Raw genomic sequence first — 24,248 nt, 5'->3', positions numbered from 1 at the left:
TACATATTGATCTTTTATGTGAAGGAGTTTGTTAGTAGTTTGGAAGCTGAGCTTTTCTTTTTTTGAGGAAAGGTCAAATGAAGTATTGATATATATAAAGAACATGTCTATAAGACATGTTTTCTTGAAATAAGTTATTATTTTCTAATAAATGAAAAAATTAATCAAAGCTATAGGCCACGTTCTTATTTCTGATTTCAAATAATATTTTTCTATATAATAATCTACAAAATGACATATTATTGTTGGCAAATAAATAGAATAAACGAAATTTATATGAGCAATATGAATAGATTACAGTGTTTGAAAGTTTTATCACTTCATACTAAAACTTCATGTCATCTATAATTTCACAGTTTCATAATATAATTAAACTTATACTCACATTTTTAATTGATATAAAATATGAAAAAATCGTGGAATTAAAACCAGAGACTTGTTACACATAACTGAAGTTATAACTTCTTCTGCTACAAAATCAGGTTCTAAATTACTGAAGATCCTGTAAGTTAGGTGATATTCAGTTAGATGCAATAAAAGTATATGAAGAATATATCAATTTTCAAAATAAAAAAATCAGCATAGATAATAATTGAATTAAATATAATTAGTGTGACAACTTAGACATCAACCACCTAATAGTACATTTATTAGCATAATTATATAAGAAAATGGTGTATGTGCCGGCATTTATTTATCTTTCCCTAAATTCAAGATCAGAAATTTTATTACACTGAATAATTTGCCTATAGAATATTAGTATTTCATAAAAACTGGTTTTGTGAAATACTCACATAGAAAGCAATTATTCAATTTCATTATTTCACTCCTTTTGTCTCTCGATAAACAGTCACCTGATAGTAAAGATTGCTTATTGGATGCATTTTTAGTTTCAATTATTTAATTTCAGTATAGCTTTCAGATGCCATGTTTAATTTTTTTAAAGATATATTTTCTGTCTCTATCCTTGTAAAGCGATGCAGTGAACCTCAGGTTGAAATTTGCAGATACGTGCAAAAAATGTAATTTATAAATTTGCTGTTAAAAGTTGAGTCATCCCAAGAATACACTGCAAGGAACAAATACTCTTAATTTAAATACTGAACAGTCTCGTCTGCACAATGATGTCATATTCGACTCGTTCCAATTCACAGTAACAGTTGATGAATAACAACTCCTTTTCAGCGAAATTGTTTGAGGGATTACAGCTCATTGGAGCCACCATCTGTAAGTCTTGCAGAGTGAAACGTTGGAACAATTTATATTGACCTTAGTAATTAGACTGTACTTCGTTTTATAATTAAGAATAACATTTAACTATGAGAATTTAGTAGACATGGAAAAAAATTAGCAATTATGATTACAAGATGATTAAGCTGGCTGGTTGAGGCTATGGAGATTGAAGGGTGAGGATGCAGCGGGGTCTGCACTTATTTACTTTATCACGTATGTCATATGACGGCAGATTTTCGAGGGTTGTGTTCTCAATATCTTCTATTGATTTATAAAATTTTTCAGCTAACTTCAGTATAAATTGTTTGATCGTTGGGACGTCAACGACAGCAGCGATTTCAATATTCCTATGATACCATCTAGTCTAGGCTATCATCCCTTTATATATATATATATATAGAATGCAAACTTATTTTGCTTTATATCTACTGATAAAACTTTGTCGGAGAAAAATGCCATACATTTTATGTCAAATCAATAGTTTTTAAGTGAGAAAGCACAATTTACCTTTAAATTATTGTATGTTTCCGCTTTTATTATAAAAAGTAAAGGAATTCATGCAAATCTACAATAAAAGTGAAATCTAAACAATATCTAGATTCAGTGGATGTGCTCGGCAAAAGAAAATCTATATTAAATCTAAATTAGTATCACTTATATATAGTCGATGCTACACGAGACGTGGAACCTTGACTCAAACCTTTCATCCAACTTTTGAGTCACATAACTCTCAGTATTGTTTCTGCTACACGGTATGGAGAATATTTGATCCAACGTTGAATGGGCTAGTTAATGGCGAAGACGTTGCAGTTATTGCTGCTGTAGTGGGGGTATTATTTTGTTCTAATTTAATTCAAGCAATGAGATGTAAAAAATTGTCTATATGTTTGACGGCGGCAAAATGACACGTGCCGTGAAGCAAACTAATGACTGATTGCGAATGTTTGAAACTTCCTTTGTGTAGAGCATAAAATGTTGACAACTATCGGATTGTCTTACAACGCGAACATTCGACATTGGAAGCTCGTAGGTAGAAGTCCCATCACATGATATTACAAACTATCTAGTTTTCAAATTTTAATTGTGTTTGGAGCATTATGTTGTGTTGGCTTAAGCGTAACTAGTTAAGTTTATGAATCAAAGCCCTATAATAAAGAGATAAACATGGCATCTTCTGGTGGTCAAAGCGACACAATATGCCTAGATAATATTTGAATTGAAGAGAGACGTAGCTACGATATATTAAGTTGAAAGTACCTTCTTTGGAAACTTTCTAGGAAAACTGACCCACAATGCGTTGTGGTACTGAAAATGTCAGTTTGAAAATATATTTAATGCAAAAGAAAAGTACTTCATTTAAATAACTTGTTTGATTTGATGTTAGCTATACAAACGTAAATTGTTTGAAAACACAGTTGTAAATATTTAGAATTTATACGATGTTATTCATGCTTAAAAACATCAACAGCATACTGTTTTCATCATTTGCATGAATGCTGAAACTTTCAAGGCCTGCCAAGTGATTATTAGTAGAACTGAAGTTGTGTAATACTGTTCGTTCTGTTGAATTAACATTTACTTTATGATCACTGTATATCCCTCTTTCTTAACCATGGGTCTCAAAGAGACAAGTGGATGCAATAACGGATTGACTGGATGAAGACGGAATTTTCATCCGTTCATTGATTTACATCGAAACTTTCTCCTAGCCTGACATTGTACATAACATATCAAATTCATTTTTTTGATTTTATGCACTCTACAGAATCCTTAAAAAAGATTTTTTTTAGAATGATGTAAAATTTAAAAAAGAAAAAATGTTAATTTGATCATGAAATATTTATATTTTAAACGAGAAATATTACTTACTTCAAAAATTAACCATTTCTCTTTTTTCTTACCTTGTTGTTGCTCCGTTGAACATTCCAGTATTGATGAAAAAAGGACAAATAACAGTGGTATGAATGTTCTTTCGACCTTCAGCATGTAATTCAACTTGAAGAGCATCCATGAGCCCGTGGGCCGCAAATTTGGAAGCGCAATAATCTGTTAATCTGGCACTGCCACCTAGACCAGCTAGACTAGAGATAGTTACCAAATGTCCATGATCCTTTTCCAACATATCAGGGAGGAAAGCTTTGATAACCTGCAAAAATCCAAAAATATTTGCATTATTATATATCAAAAATAGCATTACAAAGGCTATCTTTCCTTAAAAAGTTAAAAATTTTTAATAAAAGATAATTTTTTAACATTTTTTTCATTTTTAAATGATTATTGGAACATAAGAACTGAAAATTAATTTTTCTTTAGTATCATTTTTACATACATTTGAATATTATTAAAAACTTTTTGATTTTGATCTTAAGATCCAAATTTATCTCGTTAGGGCTCAGTCTTTGGGAGATCGATTATTCTTTATTCTGGACAATGGAAGACATTTTTTTTTATTGTAGTGGTAATAGTAAAAAGTAAAGACGATTGAAAAATATGCCAGTAATACAGTGCGCGAAAAAAGTATAAGGACAACATGTAATTGCATGAAAATATGCTTTATTTCCATTTCACCTAAATGAACTTTTTATATTTCTTACTTCTGCTGCATAACTTTGTGATAACACTTATACCACATAAAAAACATAATTTAACTTCAAAATATTGATTTCACAAAATTTAACATTAAAGGAAATACGGAAAAAATTATAAGGACATGTTGTAAAATACTTAAAAAATGTTTCAATAATCAAGAAAACTACTTTTTTTTTCAATCACTTGAATAATCCGAGAGGTCATAGATCCTGAAAGATCTTTTAAAATGTCCATAGATATTTTTTTCCAAGCGTCTTTGATAGCGACGACAAGATCTTGTGTAAATTGATACTGTGTGCCGTTTTTATAAACTTCTCGGGCTAGAAGTCCCCATAAGTTTTCGATTGGATTAAGATCGGGACTTCTCGCCGGCCAATCAAGTAAATTTACAGAATTAGCTTCAAACCAGAGTTTTGCACTCGCAGAAACGTGTTTCGAAGCATTATCCTGCTGAAAAATATAGTCCCCTGAAGTAATTAGTGGCGCTTCAGGTAACAAACTTTCTCCTAATATATCAACATACCTGTCCGAATTCCTTTTACGGTTGATAAATACAATTGGAGTGTTTCCATTTGCCGCAAAAGCGCCCCATATCATAACCGAGCCACCACCATATTGACGCCTGGAAAACACTTCCTTGGTCTTTCGCAGATCATGCCAAAAATAACGAAAACCATCAGGTCCATCAAGATTGAACTTTTTTTCGTCCGAAAAAATTGCATCAGCCCACTTTTGACCAAGAGAAATGTATTTTTTGGCAAAGTAAACTCTACTTTTCTTGTAAGAGGGGGGCGTGACACTAATTTCCCATAAGAAACTTGAGGATGTTTACTCAAAACATTTTGAATAGTCCTTGTTCAGCATGGTAAACTCAAATTTTGTCTAACTTCATTTGTGGTTTCTCTTTTCTCGCAAGTTCTTCTTACAATCATTCTTTTTTGTCGACGAGTGAGAATTTCTGGTCTCCCAATTCACTTTTTCATATCATTTTCCCAGGATTTTTTAGAAAATTATAAACCACCGTTTTAGATCTCTTGATTCTTTTTGAAATTTCCCATCCACTTAATCCACATTCTCGAAAAGCAACAATTTTTCCTTTTTCAGAGTCAGAAAGTTGAGCTCCTTTGTGCATCGTTTAAAAATTCACACTGAAAGTCGACGAGTGGGAAATTCTTTTCGCAAATGAATCTTTTAACTTGGAATTGTCATTTTATGCTTTCAAATATGCAAATTTTTAAATAATTACTGGAGAAAAAGCAATGTCCTTATACTTTTTTCCGTTTTCATTTAGGTTTAAAAATCAAAATTTAAATTTTAGCAGATTTAAAATTGAAAATTTTAATTACTTTAGGCATAAAATATTTTAGTTTTACTTCTATTTTTGCTGCAAAAATTTGCATACGATTCTGTAAACAAGGCATCTAGATTTGGACATTTTTCGCGTGTCCTTATAATTTTTTCGGGCACTGTATTATTTTTATCATTTCTTATGATCATTTTTTATCGATTACTCTACTACCAAAAGGATTTATTATTTCGGAAATGAATAATATGAAAAATGTATTTTCACTGTATGTATAAGAATATATAAAATATTTCTAATTATATTAAGTAATATGTGAAACGATTTATAACTAACATAAAAGATTCTTAAGGACGAGTTTGACTGTAATTAAGTACAAGAATTTTCATGGAAAAGATGTAATGTAAAATAAATTTTAATTCTACATCCAAGGACATCCGAATTGAAAATAATTAAATGAATTAAGGAGTTAAGGCTTTATTAATTATTATTAATGAAGCCATATTAGCTAAGAAAATATAATTGGGCATAGTCGACCATCGTTAAGCGATTCTTATGTGAGACACATACATTTCTGTGATTGTTGTTACTCCACACATCTAACATTGAAAGAAAATAATAATAATTATTATAAAAAATACCGTTTGGTACACTAATAAAAGCGCATTTTTTCAAACACCATATTTTCATAATTTTCTATTTAATATATCAAGATATCTTTTAAAGTTACGGAATCTTAAAGTAATTTTTTTCTTCAAATTCAATACCAGATGACGGCACCCACGAGTAATCAAATCTTAATTAAAGTTAATTAAGAATTTTGGTACATGAACTCTTACATACTTATGATATACTAGAACTCTAGTACACCAAGAAGTGAGTGAATAATCAATTTCCACACATGAAGCAAGTTAAATAAAGCATCGAAAAAGGTTCAAAAAATTTTTGAATCCACATTTTTCATTATTGATAAGATTGTACGTATTTAACTAAATATTTAAGTAGATTTGTAGAAGGCTTTTTGAGTTAGGGCAATAATTTTATCGGTTGGTTAACATCGAAAATTCTATTTTGTCATACTAATGAAAAAAAATATTTCTTAAAATCGTTTATGTCTTATAATTTTAAAAGCCAGTTCAAACTTAATCTTTTTAAAACCTTAAAATTGAGCGCATTTTTAATGTAACATGGATGATTAAATATCGTAAAATAAATATATTATCATATAATATTATGAAAGGCCCAAAATATCGACTAACTTAATATGCGGCGATATTTCTTTATCATGAGTTCTTCTTGGTTTTGAAGGCTTAATATGTTTCCGACCGATTATTTCAAACAATTCTGTTTATTTTCGTAGAGTTTCATGCATTTAAAACTAAACATTGTTAATTGATCTGTTCATGATGAATCTGAGAAAAATTTGTAGAAAACTTCTTGAGATATTACATAAATTAAGAAAGATATTCTTTAATGCCCATAAGGTTTAAATACTCAGCGACTCTGTTTTCAGTACTAATATTTAAAAAAAAATCATTTCAGTAAAAAATGTTCTTATATTAATTGCAATTTAACCATTTCCACTTTAATTTAAATCATAAATTCTACGGGAGCTAACAGAAAATTAGAGAAATGCATATTACGTTATTACTGAAGGCCTTTATAATATTATGAATGAATTATATGACTATCAAAATTTGAAGCTTTAAAATATTTTAATGAAGAAGCTATTAAAATAGGAGTTACATAAAATATTTAATTATTAAAATTTTAACGAGCATTAAGATTGGCGAATCGGCTGGTCGCCAAAGGCGGCTAGTGGAATAATAAAATACATTTAATGGAAATGTATTTTATGAAAAATAAATTTGGATATTGTGATACTACAGAATATTTCACATAATGATCAAGTAGTTGGAAACCTGCTAAAAACTATTGAGATGCATCCTTTTACGTTTTCGCTATTGTAAGTAACTTTAAATTATACAAATAATTCTTTTGGTGGAAAAAAATGAATTATTATTTTTCATTTAAATTTTTTAAATTATTTTTTTTATTACGCATATATTTAAAAAACCTTTCATAACCTCTCTTAATCTGCATGTATCACAAATACACGCTCTCCTTACCAAGTGAAGGTGCAAGCACCACGAGTAAGAATAACGCCACTGTATGATGGGATCCGAGATGAGTCAGTCTGAGCTATGAGTACATATTCATTGTTTTGTCTAACTTCAAAGGAATAAATTTGTTGATGATTAACTGATAATCTAAACATAGCTGCAATTGTCAGTCCAGAAACGAACAGTGTTACGAAAAATATTTTTCGAAAGAATACGTTTAAAATATGTTTTTAAAAACAATTTAGCATCTAAAGAGTCCATAATTTTTAATTGTAATTATATATGAATAACTTTCAATAAAAGCAAATGAGTTTCCATCAGAGTAATGTGAAAGCGAACTAGAATCAAATAAGAATGAATGAGAAGAAGTGAAGAAAATCGAATCAAGAAAGCAAAGGTGAACTTTCGGTGGGAAAATAACTAATAATGATTTAAAACAAAACAACAACAACAAAAAACTTTAAAAATAATTTCAAGGGGTAATTAATTTAATTGGAGTTCTGGAGCCCTATTGGATGACCCTTCACTATCCAAATGATTACTTATTTTAAATATTCTGTATTTGTACTAGGCAAATTTCTAACGTTAATGCAAAGAATTATAAATTTTTTTAAAATCTAGCAGTTGTCATAGAAATTAATAATTTCCTTATGGTAGAAGCTGAGATTAATTAAACAAAGACTAGTCAAGGTATCTTTTTTCAGAACATCAATAAGCCGTTATATTTATATTATTGGATAATTTTATATTCTGTATTGCAGCTTATCTCATTTCTTTCCTCCTTTCTGTTATAAAATTATTCATTGCTAAGAATGTGAGAACCATTGATTTAACTTCATTTTTACGACAACAAAGTAATTCCATTCAGTTCTTTCATAGAATTAAGGTTACTATTGCATTGAAGAATCAAATAGTAACCTTCTCACAACTCAATGACTTGTTAAGAAAATTATATTTTTAGCCTTTAAGTTTGTAAATCTAGCATAGGATGTGCAGCGATCCGTAGAACATGTACTGGGGGAAAGTAATGACTATGAACTTTGTAGCAAGTCAATTATTGTAGCAAGTAGAGTGGAAAAAACAAAACAGTGGTTATTTCACAAAACTTTTTTTTTTCCTTCCATTAAGCCAAAATTGATTAATTACGTTGTTAGCGTTTGTTTACTTATTTTTATTCCTTCCGTCTTACAAATATAAAATATCTTTGTTTATCTACTCGTAGTAAGATACCTTTAAGTGCGAGTACTTATACATCTTCTTAAAATATTATTTAATGACTGATTTTAAACAAATTACTTCAAATTAATAAAGTTGACAATATTTATCTCTTTAGAAGTAATTTAAACTACTATATTTTTGATATTTCTGTTTCAAATTCAAGAAGGCTAAAATTAGTAATTCTTGCAACGAGGAAGTCAGATTTGATAAATTTTAATGACGAATACTATGAATACTCCACTAGTCCTGAAATATTGTTCGAAATAGTGATGGGATTTTCATGCTCCGTGCATTATTCTTTTTAAAAAAATCACAATGAGAATTGCTATGAATTTATTATTTTGCTTATTTATTATTTACTAATTTATTATTTTGCAAGTAAAAATTATTGATAATTTTTACTTTTTTATAGAATGTACAGAGGTGTTTGATTAATTCAAAGCTGACAAACTACAATGACTTTACAATTTATCAACAAAAAAAAAAGTCTAAAAATGAGTACAGCAAGGGGAAAAAAAATTAAATTTTAAAGCTAAAAATGACAGGAAATTTTAATTATATAATAATTGCAATAGATGATACAAAATTAATAAATAGACTATTAATAATTGCAACAAATGAAGTAATAACAGTTTTAATAAAAATAGCTATTAACCTTTAAAATAATAATTCAATAAATAATTTTAATAAATTCACTTTAATAGAGCTTTTGAATACAATTGTTTAGTACAACTTCAAAATACAACTCGCATCTGCTGAGCTCAAAGTTTTCTTTTATAATGTTAAGAAATTTTTCAGTTTTTAAAAATTGAATACATTATTGTGTAATAATTCCTTTGTTGAATTAAAACATACCTTGTGCCACGTACGATTTTCACGACACAAGGTATGGATACATTTAATTAATAAAATTAATACAGAATTTTAAAAAATTGACTGCGAAATAACATAAATCTGAATTACAGACGATATTTAAATATTATATTAACAGGAAATTCAAGAGAGAGGAACATTCAAATTAGCCAAGTTCCGTTATATTTAAATTTTATTTTACATGTACTATTTAGAAACAGCATGCATAAAATATTTATAACTTTTTTTAAAATCGATTTTAATTAATTTTTATTTCTTCAAAGCATTACGAAAGTTGCATTTCAATTTATAGATCAAACCGTCGTACAATCCCGCTCAAAGAGAAGAGAGATTTTATGGAATTATTTAAAAATAATTATCTCAAGTTGAGACCCCATTACGAAAAAGTGATCCGTTTTCTATTATCTCGAAATCTTAACAACAACCCTAATTACTTCCTTGCTCTGGAAATTCCCGTTTTCTTAAGTTATGGATTACCCTTTGGCAAGTTTTACAACATATTTAATGATCATTAATAGCGTTCAAAAACGGTGCCAATACAATGCATTCAGATTAATTTTCAAAATTCCGTATATTTCAAATAATGAATTATAAATTAGCGATTCAAAAATTGAATGAAATAAAATTCTACCTTTTATGGCACTGTTAAAAGAGTATTTTCAAAGAATAACATTTGCAAATACCGTACATCAATGGTAGTTTTTCGTCTGTTTCATCATAGTTAAGCAATATCAGGTACGGTAAATATTTGAGAGGGTGGCTGAGAACCTAGTTTACGAGTTATTGATATCTTTTTAAGCCCTTGACGTTTAGTTAGTTTTACAAGATCTAATGGGATTAGTCGCAACAGAGACGGTGCTTGCGGATGAAACGTTATTTGCAAGATAAGAATAAATAATGAAGTCTTCCTAATTGAATTAAAAACAAAATTCTGCTTAATTTCAAACTATATCCATTGTTTTTAAAAATATTTTTGTGTTTTTAATCTATTTTTAAGAACTGTGGTATGGATACATTGTGTATTTTTGGTTAATGTTATTTGCATACATTCTACAGTTAAAAATACCTTTATTTACAGTTTTGTACATTTCGTTCAACTTAATTTCTTTTCTATAAAAAAAACTTAAAATCCCGGAAACAAATATTTAAATTATTTTTAAATTTAGGGGAGAAGGAAAGAAGAAGAAATAAGAGTTATTTAAAAATATCTCTAAAAATTAATTAAAAAAAAAACGACCAAAATTGAAAAAATATTGAACTTTACAGTCATAACTTTTAAAACTTATTAGCCATAATTCAAATTCATTAACAGATTAGTCATGAAGCTATAAAAAAATAAAACCAACTTGCCAGCCGGAATCGCAATTGTTGCCTTTAGGTCAGAATTAGGAAATTTTTTTGATTCTGTTTGAGATGCTTCGTATAATAGTGAATTTGAGAAAAAACTTAATTACAAAATGCCATATTATTAATAATAATGAATTATGATGCGAATTAAAGGCTAAAAAATTAGAAAATAAAAGTTAGCAGCGTACTCAAAAGTAAAAAATTTAAATAAAAAAAAAACTGGAGTTCAAAATTATAAGAAAAACAAGCCCGTTGAATCATAAGAAATAAATCTTCTAAGCATTTACTAATCCATTAGCGACCACGATTCCCATTTGGGGATTTCGGAATATTACGTACACTATTCGACGCCAAAATTATATTTCTTATGTCTAACAGTTAAGTTTTTCTAAATATATGTCAATATTATGTGAAGTAGAAAGTGTGTATTCTGTGTTTCTTTCTTTACAACAAGCGAATAAATTTGAAATTCTTCTGTAAGTAGAACAGAACATGACTGTCATATTTGAGTTATATTTTTGGTTTGGTTTTTATAAAAAAATATAATAAAATACCTACATAAATACGTAATTTAGAGGTTATAGAAAAGATCTGTTACTTTCTCAGTCTTTTGTTTTTTATTGATCATTTTATAACAATACCCTTTTACAAAAATATCAAACATTTTCAAAACAAAACATAATTTGAATATAATTATACTATTTCACAACTTTTCGAATATATATCTTATCCGGCAAAATATTTTTTTTTTTTTTTAAAAAAAGGCAGTTAATAGATTAAAAATATATCACAAAGGTGATTAAAATGCGAATTTACTGATTGTATTTTTATCAGTTTTTACTAATTTATTTTGTTTTCCCAAGTTTGGATTTAAAAAATATTCCAATTTTTGTACATTGATAAAAATATGTTTTTACAAATTTTACTTTCATTAAGCTCTTGTGCAATTATTTTCAACCATAACTACTGTACTGTGCAATACCTTCACGTTACGAGGCAATACCTTCACAATATGAAATGTAAATTCCGAGATTCGACTCTTTCTAGAACGACTGTGCGCTTTTAAAGGTGCATCAATGAGTCAAAGTTTCTTTCATTCACTAAATAAAGATTTACGTGAGGTTTTCTCCGATTTTAAACCGCCAAATACTGGAGGTCAAAATCATTTAACCCCACCCCGCCCCACCCTACAACAGCAGACATATAGAAAGCTGACCACCCCTCGTTTCTTAGAAAAAGGGCAGAGAATCCTGTTTGTACTTGAGAAGAATACACAGAAGTGGCTTCTTTAAGAATTTACAAAGGGGTTGCAAAAGCAACTCCCAACATGGGGATATTTCATGTTTTCCCTGTTTGTAAATTTGCAAGCGTAAAATTACATAAAAATTGTATGTCAGCAGTTTTCAACTAATAAAGTTTCATCGATTCTCCCTTTCCCCTTTAGTTTTTTTTTTTTTTTTTTTTTGTCAAATTTTGTCTCTCCCTTCAATGAATTTCGGAATTTTTTTTTAAACGAAAATATTACGAAAATAATTTCATACTTCTTACATATACGAGAAATGCAAGGTGGAAGGACAAAAAAGGATGCCACGAATACTTTAATCTAGAAGTGAGGAAGTCGAGGTTATTTTCGAATTGAGAAAACATCATAATTGTATTATTAAACAGAACATAAATTCGCTTCAGAATTCAGAACAAATCTGTCTTTCAATAAAAATGATTCAAAACACTCGATATGAAAGATCTAATATAAAAAAACAGATTACAGTTTTAAATTAGATCACTATAATTAAATTATATTTATCATATTGGATGTATTTACTTTATAGTGAACGCACCATTTTTCAGTTTCAGTTTCAATATGGCAAAGAAGTGTTGGTAGGAATAGGACTTATTTTGATGATTTCATTTTCTTTTTGTCGGAAAGAGAATGCATCTTTCCCTATTTGCTTTTCAATAATTAGATTTTAATCCCCCCCCCTTCTTCTCACAAGTTCGCAAACCATAGAGTTTGGAATTATTGTTACAGGTCTCTTTGTAAGGGTCGAAAGGATAGATGTCTGGGAACAGTAATCTAAAAGGGCGTTTAGAAAATAATGTGCATTAATTTCGCTTAATTTAGGTGTCACTTAATCCTGTTATGCCACTAAATATGTATGAATTCATCGATAAACAGGTGAACTGAAAATGACCAAATTTCCAATTTATCAAAATTTACGCAGCGAATAAAAATTATATTGTCAAATTAAATAGTAAGAGCAGAGTATCAAGAAGCAAAATTAACTGAAATAATTTTATTTCATTCCGATTAATCAGAGTCCGGATTAAAGAATCTGACGCTTTATCTGATGCCAGCGGATTCAATAAATTCAATTAAAAGTAAATAGTATAGCTTAAAACAACTATCGTGTTTAAATTTAAAAAAAAATATAAATACATCCAAACAAAAATTCAACACTTCGATAAAGAAACGACTTACATCTCTTTAATAAGCATCTGATTTCTCGAAACTGTCCGAATCTCATAACAGGTTAAACAATATTCCTACATTACTGTATTTCGAGTGTAAAAATTATAGTAAAATTGTAAAGTAAAGGAAAAGAAAACTTGAGAAGTAAAGAGACAGAAAATATTTTTAAGAAGAAAATATACTATCACATTGCAGAACTTAAATTCATGATGTAATTATTTATGCAAAAATAATTTTAGTTTCTCATTTGTGATTTTAGCTTCTACAGAAAATACTTTTTTCAACGTTGCTGATACAAATCACCTTCTTAGCGCTTCTAACTGCTGCCATCTGTGTAATCTTCAAATACAGCTTTGTGAGACGAGATTCGGGATTAAACCTGAGTCATTTCGATAAACATGGCGTTTTTGCTAAAACTTTTACAGCAAATCTCTTTTCCTGAATGCATTTTTATGCACATAATAAGTACATTTCGATGTGAATTGAACAGACAAATCTAATCCGATGAAGAGAGCCTTTTGAAACTTCATTCATTCATTCATGACATTTTCGAAGCGGAAAAATATTTCTGGTTTTTATTTTCATTCAAAAAATTTTAATTGGAGAAAAAAACTGGAATGTACAAAACAAAATTGCGTTTCACTAACCATAAGTAAAAAAAAAGTTCAATTTAAAGCGGTTATTTAGAAAGTTTTATGGAAATGTTTGAAATTTTGATTTTCTGGACTGATTTTGCAAACAAATATTCAGAATTGTAAAAGAAGCGTGACCTGCAAAAAGTTTTCGCAACTCCTATTTTAAGAAACTCTGCTTATGCCACTTTTATTTATTTATTTTATTTAACTTATTTATTTGCATATTCGAGGTTATAAATGCTATGGCGTTTCATTTTTTTTTTCAATTCACTTCAATGTAAAAAATCGCTTGTCTACTTTTGCAGCCTATAAAAGTGCTTACTGTTCGCAAACGTGTTGACCTTAAATATATAAATCTGTCTGAATGTATAAGAAATGTATGTAAAATTATTTAAAGAATTAAGTTTAAGCTTACAGTTTTAATTTAAATTAATTCAAAATTGTAATTTAATTAGAATTTCTTTATAAAAAAGTATTTTCAGATCCGTGTTATTTGACTGGGTAATTATTAATCACGTGAAATTAATATTGAAAAGTTATAAATGATGCAAGCATGCATTACTGCGTAGTATAGGGTAAATATTTCTATTCTATATAATAAAAATTTAAAACTATAAAATTTCAAAAATTATTTATGTTATATTCATTAAATTATTACAATCTTAAGTACAATCATACTGTTTGTTTCAGTATTCTGAGACAACCACTTATCGACGATTCTATTTCATTTAGGGGAGAGACGCGGAAGGATGAACGCATTTCCGGAATTCTTCGTCATTCTTTGACCTTGATTTTCGCCCTATTAGATACTTTTTTTCATTTTTTTTTTCACGTGTATGTGACCATTGTGTCGTTTCTGACCGTATTATTTTAATTCAATCTGCGAGTAATCCGAATTTATTTTATTGTTAAATGTAAACATCCCCTCCTTTCATCTTTCCTCTCACCCCTATTTTGACGAATTAAACCCATACTAACGCATGCGTAAAAGCGTGGAGGGTTTTAGAATCCATTGTCAAACAATATCTGTGTTCAACTTTCCGTTAAGAAATCAAGTGATAATTATATATCAATGTTTGCGAAACAAGGGCCTTTGTATCCTGAGGTTTTTGTGGAATGCAAAATAGAATTAGAAACAAATAAAAAAAATGTTAATTCTCGATACGAAAGTCAGTTTGGAAATGTGACACTATGAATCACACGTCATTTAATGACGCAGCTGATTTCAGATGAATTTTCTTAACGGTGTGTCAAGTTCCATATTATTCATTAGTTTCGTGGTGCATAAATTAGAAACCCGACGAAGCTGTTTGCTGGAAAAGAGAATGCAGATTTAATTTCAACGCAATGCAAAACAGCAATAGTAGTGTTTTATATCCATTTGAATTTTCATGTTGAAATTTTTTAGTTATTTCAGGTTTAATTATTTTTCTTCTCCAAATATATGTAAAAGAAAAGAAAAAAAAAAAATGAATGTTCGGTCATGAACTAACGTTTTTAAGGTTAATTTGTGGTAATAAGCCATAACATAACTATCTTATCTCAACAATAGAAACGTTTATAGTTTCTTAAAATTAAATTAAAAATTAAATATTAATCTTAGTGAATAAAAAAATAATTACTAAATTAATTAAAAAATAATTATTAATTAAAAAAATAATTTAAAAAAATTAGCTTATTTTGATGAATTTATTACAATACTTACAGAAAGAATTGCGCGGAATTTCGAAAACTTATTTAAATTAGCATCAAGAACAATAACTCATATTATTACTTGATATGAATAGAACAAAGGAAATCCCTCTAGCTTTTTTTTAGTTTTACATTTTATAATTAGAGTTTAGATGATATAATAAGAATGAAGAATCAAAATTTTTGTGGAATCCGATAGCTGACATTTAACCACTTTAAAGCTCTGATCTATTTTCTGGATCTTCTGCTTCGATGCCTACTCTTGTACTCGGAGAAAACATTTTCAGTATGTTTTGTTGAAAATTGATTATTTACCTACTTAATTTAATTTAAATTAAATCATATTAAGGTAACGTTTCTTTGGATATCAAATTTTACTGTCATGAATAAAAATAATTATTCTATCAATAAACAATAAGACGCTTTATATTTACAGTTATTTATAAACTCAACTCAACTCATGTCAAGTTTTGCTTTTGGCTTCAAAGCATTAAATTTGCTAATCTTTTCCATTCAAATCGAATGCTTTAATTTCCTCATTTATTCTGTGTTATATTCTTAATAAATTCGAGATAAAATTCTTAATAAACAGCGTTAGACGTTTCAAATTTTTACGTGAGATTAGACAGTGCATGTGAAAGATAGTTTCAGTTCATATTTATTAAAGATTAAGTTCGGTATTAAAGTATCATTAGTATTAAAGATTAAGCTCGGTATTACGGGTAGATTCATTGCATTGATATTCTTTTTATGCCTTCATTTGGTCCAATGCCAAGATAAACATTCATACAAATGAGCGCGACCGATACTCCTGCGCAGATTTTAAGTTTCAAAATCCGACTACGACAATTCTTTCTACCTTTTTTGATGAAGCTTAGTAAAATCTGATAATAAAAGGGCAGCACAGAATTGTCTTTTTACAAAACTCGGGACGAAATTAAAGTAGTTAAAATTGCTAACAGACGTGATATTCTTCTGACTTTAAAACATGGAGGAAAGAGTGATGGACTGACACCGTGTCCACTCTAATCGTAGATGATAGCTAATTTCTAAATCATTAGAGATTGAAATATTCTTCTATTTAGGAAGATGCCTTAAATGACGTGAAGAATTATACTTTATGATATTTGAGTCAATAAACTGACTTTAGAAAAAATTACGATATCTAATTTTTTATGAAGTTCCTCAATCCTATTATTTATCACTACTACTAATAAAAGAGAATGTGTGTGAGTTTTGGCATCCTACAGTTCAGATCATTTGACTTAGAGCTACTAAATTCGGTACATATATATTTTGAAATATGGGAATGCGCATTTTTTTTTTTTTGAAATTTTAAATAGAATTTTAATTAAATAAAAATGAAGCAAAATGTTGCCGTTGATTCGGGATAATACCCGAACATATTCCTGCACAAAAAATCATTGTTGTGAGTGAAACCCAAATCTTTTAAATCAGTGAAAAAAAACCATTGTAAAAATTTACAATTCGATTCATTTCAGCAGTATACTTATTTGCTCAAACTTCGTAAAATATAATTTTTTATATTATTTCGAGCATTTTTCCAATTTGAAATGTGTGCCTATCTCTAATGCTTTATAAAGGTGCAACTGAAAATTTATTAGTTACTCAAACGCAGGAATCAAAAGTCAACTTTTTATTCTTTCCGCGTATATTATATATATATATATATATATATATATATGAAATTCTACAAACTGTTGATTAGAGCGCCATTTTCCCTTAAATAACTTATTATAGAATCGGAGGAATGATAAATATTATAACATTCCATGAAATTTATTAAATAAAGATTAATGCATGTTCAATTGATAACTGGTGCAGTGAATTATACAACAAGCAAATCAAGTATTAATAGTAAATTAGCAAAAAGTATTGAAGAAGAAAACTCGCATAAATATTTAGAAATATCCACTATTTCACATGAAATATCATACCCATAATTTTTATGGGTATTATTCTTATTCCGTCTCTTATTATCGTTATTATCCATTTTTGTTTTCGATTCTCATTGTTTTAAAAGAAAGAAAAAGGAAACATCTTGTTTAATGCAGGATTATATGCCGCTTGACATTTTTGTGGCTTCAAAGCACTTCCGTATCTTTCAAATAGCTTCACTGTGAATAGGCAGGTCTCTAATAATAATAAAAAACCAGATGTGTGTGTTCGTGCAAATCGCTCAAAGCTGGTCACCAGGGCTCCAAACATGGAGGAAACAGGTGGTGTACGCATACGTAAGTATGGTGGAGTTGGAGTTAAAAATTTGGCAAAAACATAATATGTATGATGAAGTTTAAAAAAATTAATTAGAATTTCAATTAGTCAAAAACCAAACCAAATGTTGCAGCGTTTCGTGGCGATAATTTCAGAAAATATACTAAAAAGTTGATTTTTACACCATCTTGAAATTTTATAAAATAACTTTTTCAATGATACCAATTTGTTTCTAACAATTTCCATGCATTTTTTTTCTAACTAAATGAAGAACTATTTTTAAATATGAGAAATAGCAATATATATAATGAAATACAAGCTTTCACTATTTCTAGAAATATTTAATCGCATATTTTTCTTTCATAATTATAAATTTTGGCTCGAAGAAGTTGTTCATGTTGCACATAATGCGGTGGTTTCATCGTAAATCCATTGAAATTTTGTAATTTTTTGTTTTCAGTTTTAAAGTAATTACAATTAACGTTAATCTGAGAATACAGCAATGATGAAATAACAGAATATTTTGTCTATTAGTAAATACTGTTTTTCATTGTTGTATTATCGCTTTATAAACCTGATAAGTACATTTGCTATTTTATTACAAAATATTGAGTTATAAATACTGCAACGTTAATCAGCCAAATTCTGAAATTAAAATCCCGATTATTGCAAGCTATAGTCAGGAATTTTCTGACAATTTATAAATAAAAAAGACGAACGTATGCTTGCAAATAAATTTGATTTTGCAGTAAAAGGAAGTAATTTTTATTCATACCCTCATTTCTTTTTATTCAGCTCGTTTCAAGGTCATTGTTATTTTCACTTTAAAAGTATTACCATGAAAACGATTTATAATTCCTTTTCAACTTTTTGTCCTAAGTTCAAGGATAAAAAGAATGATTTTATGATTCTACCCAATCATTTTGTGAGGCAGTATAAAAAGTGAAATGAATACTAGATGTTTTTACGTCATTTGATGAATTTTTAAACAAATGAACGACAAAATAACCCCGAGATATCATTAAATACAACGGATACAATTATTATTTATCCGGTTTCAAATTTTATTCAGCAAAGTTTTAAAAATAAGCAATTTATTTGATGACACAAACACAGTAATAAACGAGAGTGACAGTCATAACATTTTGAAACACAGATAAGTGGGATTCAAATAATTGTTGGAGTTAATTATTCTTATATGATATTAATTAAATAAAAATTACAAATATTTCATTATTTATTTACTGTGTGTCATTTTTTATATTTAATACCATAGTTTAACATGAAATTTCGTTTTTCAAAAATCCAAAAAGCAGAAAATATTTTTGTGTTCACCACTTAGAGAGTATGTGTAGTTGAATTAAAAAAGTAACCCTTTAAAAACGTGGTATTTGAAAACTATTTTATTTGAATATTTATTAAACGTACCCTATGATCACTACTTAACTAAATTAAATGGCAGTTCAACTTTAATATTATTAAGTTCTTATTATTATTGAATGGCAAAGTAACCAAACGTTTCAAATTAGACAGGAAAAAGGCATAAAAGAATCACTCCCACCTAGCTATGGATTGTCCTGCGCAAATGAATGACAGATTCCCGCTAATAAGAACAAGCGTAGTAAGGCCTGTTACAAAGTAGTCCTCACCAGCCTGTGAACCAATCCCTCCAGTAGAAAGTATGACCCATCATCGGGAATCAATTACATCACCATTATTATACATTTCAGGGAAGCGAGAAACCGCTTATTTATCTGGTGACTTCTCATATATTTACTAGTGGAGTCACATCCCCACAGTTGGAGGCAGGCAAAAAGAAAATCCATGTTCAAGTTCAGAAAATCTATTCTTTTGAAGCATATCTATATCTATCACGACAGCCGATTTACGGCTTCTTTGGTAAAAACAATCCTCATGATACGATACACAAATTGAGATTATTATTCCCTGAAACCATATATAAAAACTAAAATCTTTGTAAGTAAAAATGTATTAAAAATTTTAAAATAAAACACTTTCACGGAATACCGAAAAGTAGAAAAAGAAAATGAGGGTGAAAAAAAAAATCATAAACACTTGAGGGGCTGGCAGAAATATACTACGTAAATAGAAATATACTACGTTTTGTTATCGCATTTATAAAGCATTTTTAATTTTTTATGAGTTTTCAGATAATTATTTATTATAACTTAATTTCCTTAGAGTATTATTTTTAGTACTTTACGCTTTTACGATTTTGTTTTCACGTTCATATTTCTGATAAAGATTTTCTTCATTTGACATCACAAATAATAACACAATATCCAAAGCCTTTTTATTTTCTACTTTTCAATCTTTAATATATTTTATAATTCATTACTAAATATAAATCTTAATCTATTTCGTAAAATCAATTTTTTTCTAAAATTTAAAACCATATAGAATCTTTCATATGGAATCAAAAATAAACTAAAATCAACAGTTTAATTAACAGTTAAGTTCTGTAAATAATATAAAATTGCGCTGTTATCAGATTTTACTCAATTTCTGACAAATCTGCATAGATAAAGTCAGAAATTGAGTGAAAAATATATTGCAGCATTCCCTTTTTATACATTTGAAAAAAATTAAGAAATAAAAACGTATAAAAATGAGGTTATTTCAATCGAAAAATTCTACGCTATAATAATGAGTCAAAGTCTCTAATATTTAATGAAAAAGAAAGAAAAAAAAATGATATTCCTTTTCTTAGAATTTATAACGGGTAAGTTGAAAATATTAGCTCGCTCCTCCGTACATGGATGACAGTAATTAACTTCGTATGAATTCAATATTTTAAAGCTCTGAATTAACAGATTATTTTAATACTATTAAAAATTCGTATCTTCAATATCAGTTCTGAGCAGGAAAAAGTCCGGAAGATTCGACATTATAATATAATTTTTTTTTAATGAATGACAAAAAGTATATATTTTTTTCTAGTATATATCCGATAATGATCTGCTCTGTGTATTTTTCTATTTCATCGTTTCTGTAACAGTCTTTTAACAGAATAAATAAACAAATGGTCATAATTCACGAGTTGAGTTAATTTTTCTCTTGTATCACGCAAGCATATAAACTGAGTATTCAACAAAATCTTACTTATTGATCATTTTTATTGTTATTAAAGATTTGAAAGAAAGTAAATCTTAAAACGTGTTCAGTATCAGGAAGCGGGTAAAAAAATCCGAGTGAAATTATGGCGCAACAATGGGAAATAAAATTAAAAAAAGAAGAGTGCAAAAAATGTTTATTTTTATTCTAGTATATATGCCATAATGACTGATCGTTAATTCTGGGAATTTTTATTTTTCACTTTAAAAGTCAAGAGTAAGAATTCTTTGTGGCTGTAATTCATGACGTTTTAATTTTCCTCAAGTGGAACATTTAAAGGAGGTCTAACGAAATAACAGATGGCATCATTATATAGATAAAAGAGGTAGGGGAAACAGAACAATGGCTTTCATGTGTTGGTAAATTAGACTTTTATTTCAATAATTTAAATAAAACACAAGAATATTTGTGCAGAAGCGCACAAAGCTAATGGATGATTTTTATAAGGAAATAAATAAAATCATGAAGTCTATAATCTAAAATTAAATCCATACAACAGGATTTTTAAAGGAATTGTTCGAATACTATTTTTACAGGTAGGTAAAAGTGAAACTATAAAGTAGGCACGTATGTATACAAAAAAGAAATGCAGTAAATACTTTATTAATGTAGCAATCATGTCCGATTCTTAAATACTGATAACAAATAAAACATTTTTAAAGCATTATTAATTGATCGGTCGACCTATGAATTTACTTATCCTACCAATTAGTTAAGGAATCTTGAAGGGAGGCATTTATTGTTATTTTAATCCATATAAGAGCACACAGGACGCCCGAGATTGTTTTTCTATGTAATTTAAACACTGCTATGTAATTTATAATAAATTAAAAAACTTTTTATATCGAAATTGCTTAAATTTATACATATAAATACATATTGACAAGCACCGTGCATTTTTTTTCTTTGTCTAGAGATGCTGTGTTCCGCACATTGACTCTGTTTATGCATTGAAAATATATCACTCAATTTTCATGATTGTCACGCGTGAAATATCTTTTTTTTTTGTAACAAATTAAGACAAAAATAATTAGATGACACAGCAAAAAATTTGAGATACGCTCAGTTTTAAATTAAAATAAAAATACACATTAAATAAATCAGAAGTGGTCTTAAGGTTAAAAATTTTGCTTGACAGCTATTACTATTCTTTAAAAAATTAAGAAATATAAAAAAAAACATATTTTAGAAGCAATATAAAAAACTACTTTAAAATTTACATAAATGATAGACACGCGACAAGTCACCATTCTTTCAAAATGAAGTAATTTACGATTGCAGCAGAAACAATTAACTTCATATTTTTCTAAGGTTAAAAAAAAACAACACCTCATTATGTATTTTTATTGTAAAAGGAATCAAACAAAGTATTTATTTTTAAATTCGCTGAAGTATAAAATACCAAATAGAATAAACCTGTCGATTACTTCAATATTTATCTTAAATCGTTCAATTTATTCTCAATTCTCAAAAGTTTTTTTAACGTAAATATTTTTGTCATATCCTTTAAAAAATTTATGCGTGCATATTTTGAAAAGAGAAAAAAATTACGACACTTTTATAACTAGCATCAAGCATTTGAATGAAAGAAAATGCGTTCTTACTGAACTACATATTTCTTAGCTGCAAGTTTGAAATAAAAAAAGAGGTAAAAATAAAAAGTAAGTCATTGTTATATAAATATCGTCATTAGTTACAAAACTTTAACTTGTAAGGAGAAAAAGAAAACAAAAAATGTAAACAAGACAAATGAAAGTGTCTTTACTCTTTCAAAACTTGACCTGAGGATATTCTCAAAGGATGTTGCAAACGTATATTGACCTTTCGCTTTCCCTTTTCTAGAAGTAGATGATGCCTGTAGCAGAAGAGCGCATAGCTGTAGCTGAGTGAACACCTGACACAAGGACAAAACTGACCTTGTTTCTTTGTGAACCCTCTTCAGTTAAGTTCAAGAGCATTCATGGTTATTGTATCAAGAAATATTGCAAAAGAAATATGGATCTAGAATAATTCAGTAAGATGTATCTGATAGTAATTCGTCAAAAAAGGAAGAAAAGGAAATGAGCTTTTCATGTCAATGTGCCATATAATAGTCATTCATTAAAAAAAAAAATCGAGAAATAATTGCTTTAAAACTTTTTTCTGTTTACTATTACATACTTTATCATTTATATTCTAATTTTATATTGAAAAGAAAAATTTTAAAAAATAAAGAATTGGGGGAAAATTAACTTTTACGTCAATATTATGATAAATGTTTTCATTCATACAATGAAGGAGGGGAAAGATCTTTTAAACAAACGTATTCTATGAACATTTCATCTCGCTTTATTTATGATTATAAAAGTATTTTACACCATTAATTAATTTAGATTGGAAAACTGCAGCATTTCTTCGGTTTAAATATGAAGCCAAATAGAAGAGCAAAAACACCTATTAATTCTCTGCGAAACTTACATTAATTTTAACAAATTTTATCTATACTTGGAGTATCGTATTTCTCTGCTCAAAACAAATATATTCAGACCTGCCATCTATTCAAACTTCCGGCTGAATCGTTTCCTGTATTCTTGAATTGTTTGTGTCATAGCGATTCAGAAAAGAAGGTAGTATAAGCAAGCGTTTTAATAAAATCTTATATAAAAGAATAATTAGTATAGAGTTAAAATAAATTTAGCTATTTAAAATTTTTAAATAGTTAAGAAAGAAACCAGTTTTCAAATACGATGTGTATTTTCATTCAAAAACATATAGTGGTACATATAAACAGTTGGAACTTAAAATCAATGAAAGCAATTATTTTAATGCAAAATATCACTTACCCAAAAATGTGCTAAAACATTGACGTCAAAAACTTTACGGATTGACTTTTCTTCGAGATCAAGGATGGATTTACCGGCTACAATCCCAGCATTGTTGACAACAATGGTCACAATACCAGCATCTTTTTTTACTTTAGCAGCAACTTCATAAACGGCTTCGCTGCTCGTTACATCCACTTCGTATGTGTAGGCTTTGACACCTTTTTCTCTTATCATAGCGGCAGTTTCTTCATTGCCTTTGGTACTGATGTCCCATAACACCAAATTACAGCCTTTTTCAGCAAACTTTAGCGCCGTGCTACGTCCTAAGCCACTACCTGCTCCAGTCACCAAAACTAGTTCACCACTTATGTCCTTCGCCTTTAGTCTAACAGGAACGAAAAACAAAACAATACTCTCTATCCAGTAATAAAATACAGCCAGAAATCCAGTCACTGTTTTAGCCAGCTCGGTCATGTTTAATAATCTGAAAGTATTAAAGGAGCATTTAGAAAACATTTACAGATAAACATTAACTACCAATCTGTATTGAGATATTTTGATTTTAAGCTGGAAATTGGAAATTAATACAAT

At 28.4% G+C, this 24,248-nt stretch overlaps 1 protein-coding gene across 6 annotated transcripts in view; it reads right to left on the bottom strand.

The window, feature by feature from the left end:
- Positions 1–24,248, bottom strand: part of LOC129960005 (short-chain dehydrogenase/reductase family 16C member 6-like) — a 67,931-nt gene that overhangs the window by 1,292 nt on the left and 42,391 nt on the right. For all 6 annotated transcript variants that reach the window (XM_056072985.1, XM_056072990.1, XM_056072987.1 and 3 more), the window contains 3 exons: positions 23,676–24,141; positions 3,135–3,379; positions 386–502 (listed from right to left, as the gene is read on the bottom strand). In XM_056072985.1, coding sequence (XP_055928960.1) covers positions 386–502; positions 3,135–3,379; positions 23,676–24,141 — 828 coding nt within the window. The remainder of the gene's footprint in view (positions 1–385; positions 503–3,134; positions 3,380–23,675; positions 24,142–24,248) is intronic.

The sequence above is a fragment of the Argiope bruennichi genome, chromosome X2 (assembly GCF_947563725.1).
Source record: "Argiope bruennichi chromosome X2, qqArgBrue1.1, whole genome shotgun sequence".
NCBI classification, from domain to species: Eukaryota; Metazoa; Arthropoda; class Arachnida; order Araneae; family Araneidae; genus Argiope; species Argiope bruennichi.
The sequence above is the reverse complement of the archived record's forward strand: the minus strand, read 5'-3'. Positions and strand labels throughout refer to the sequence as shown.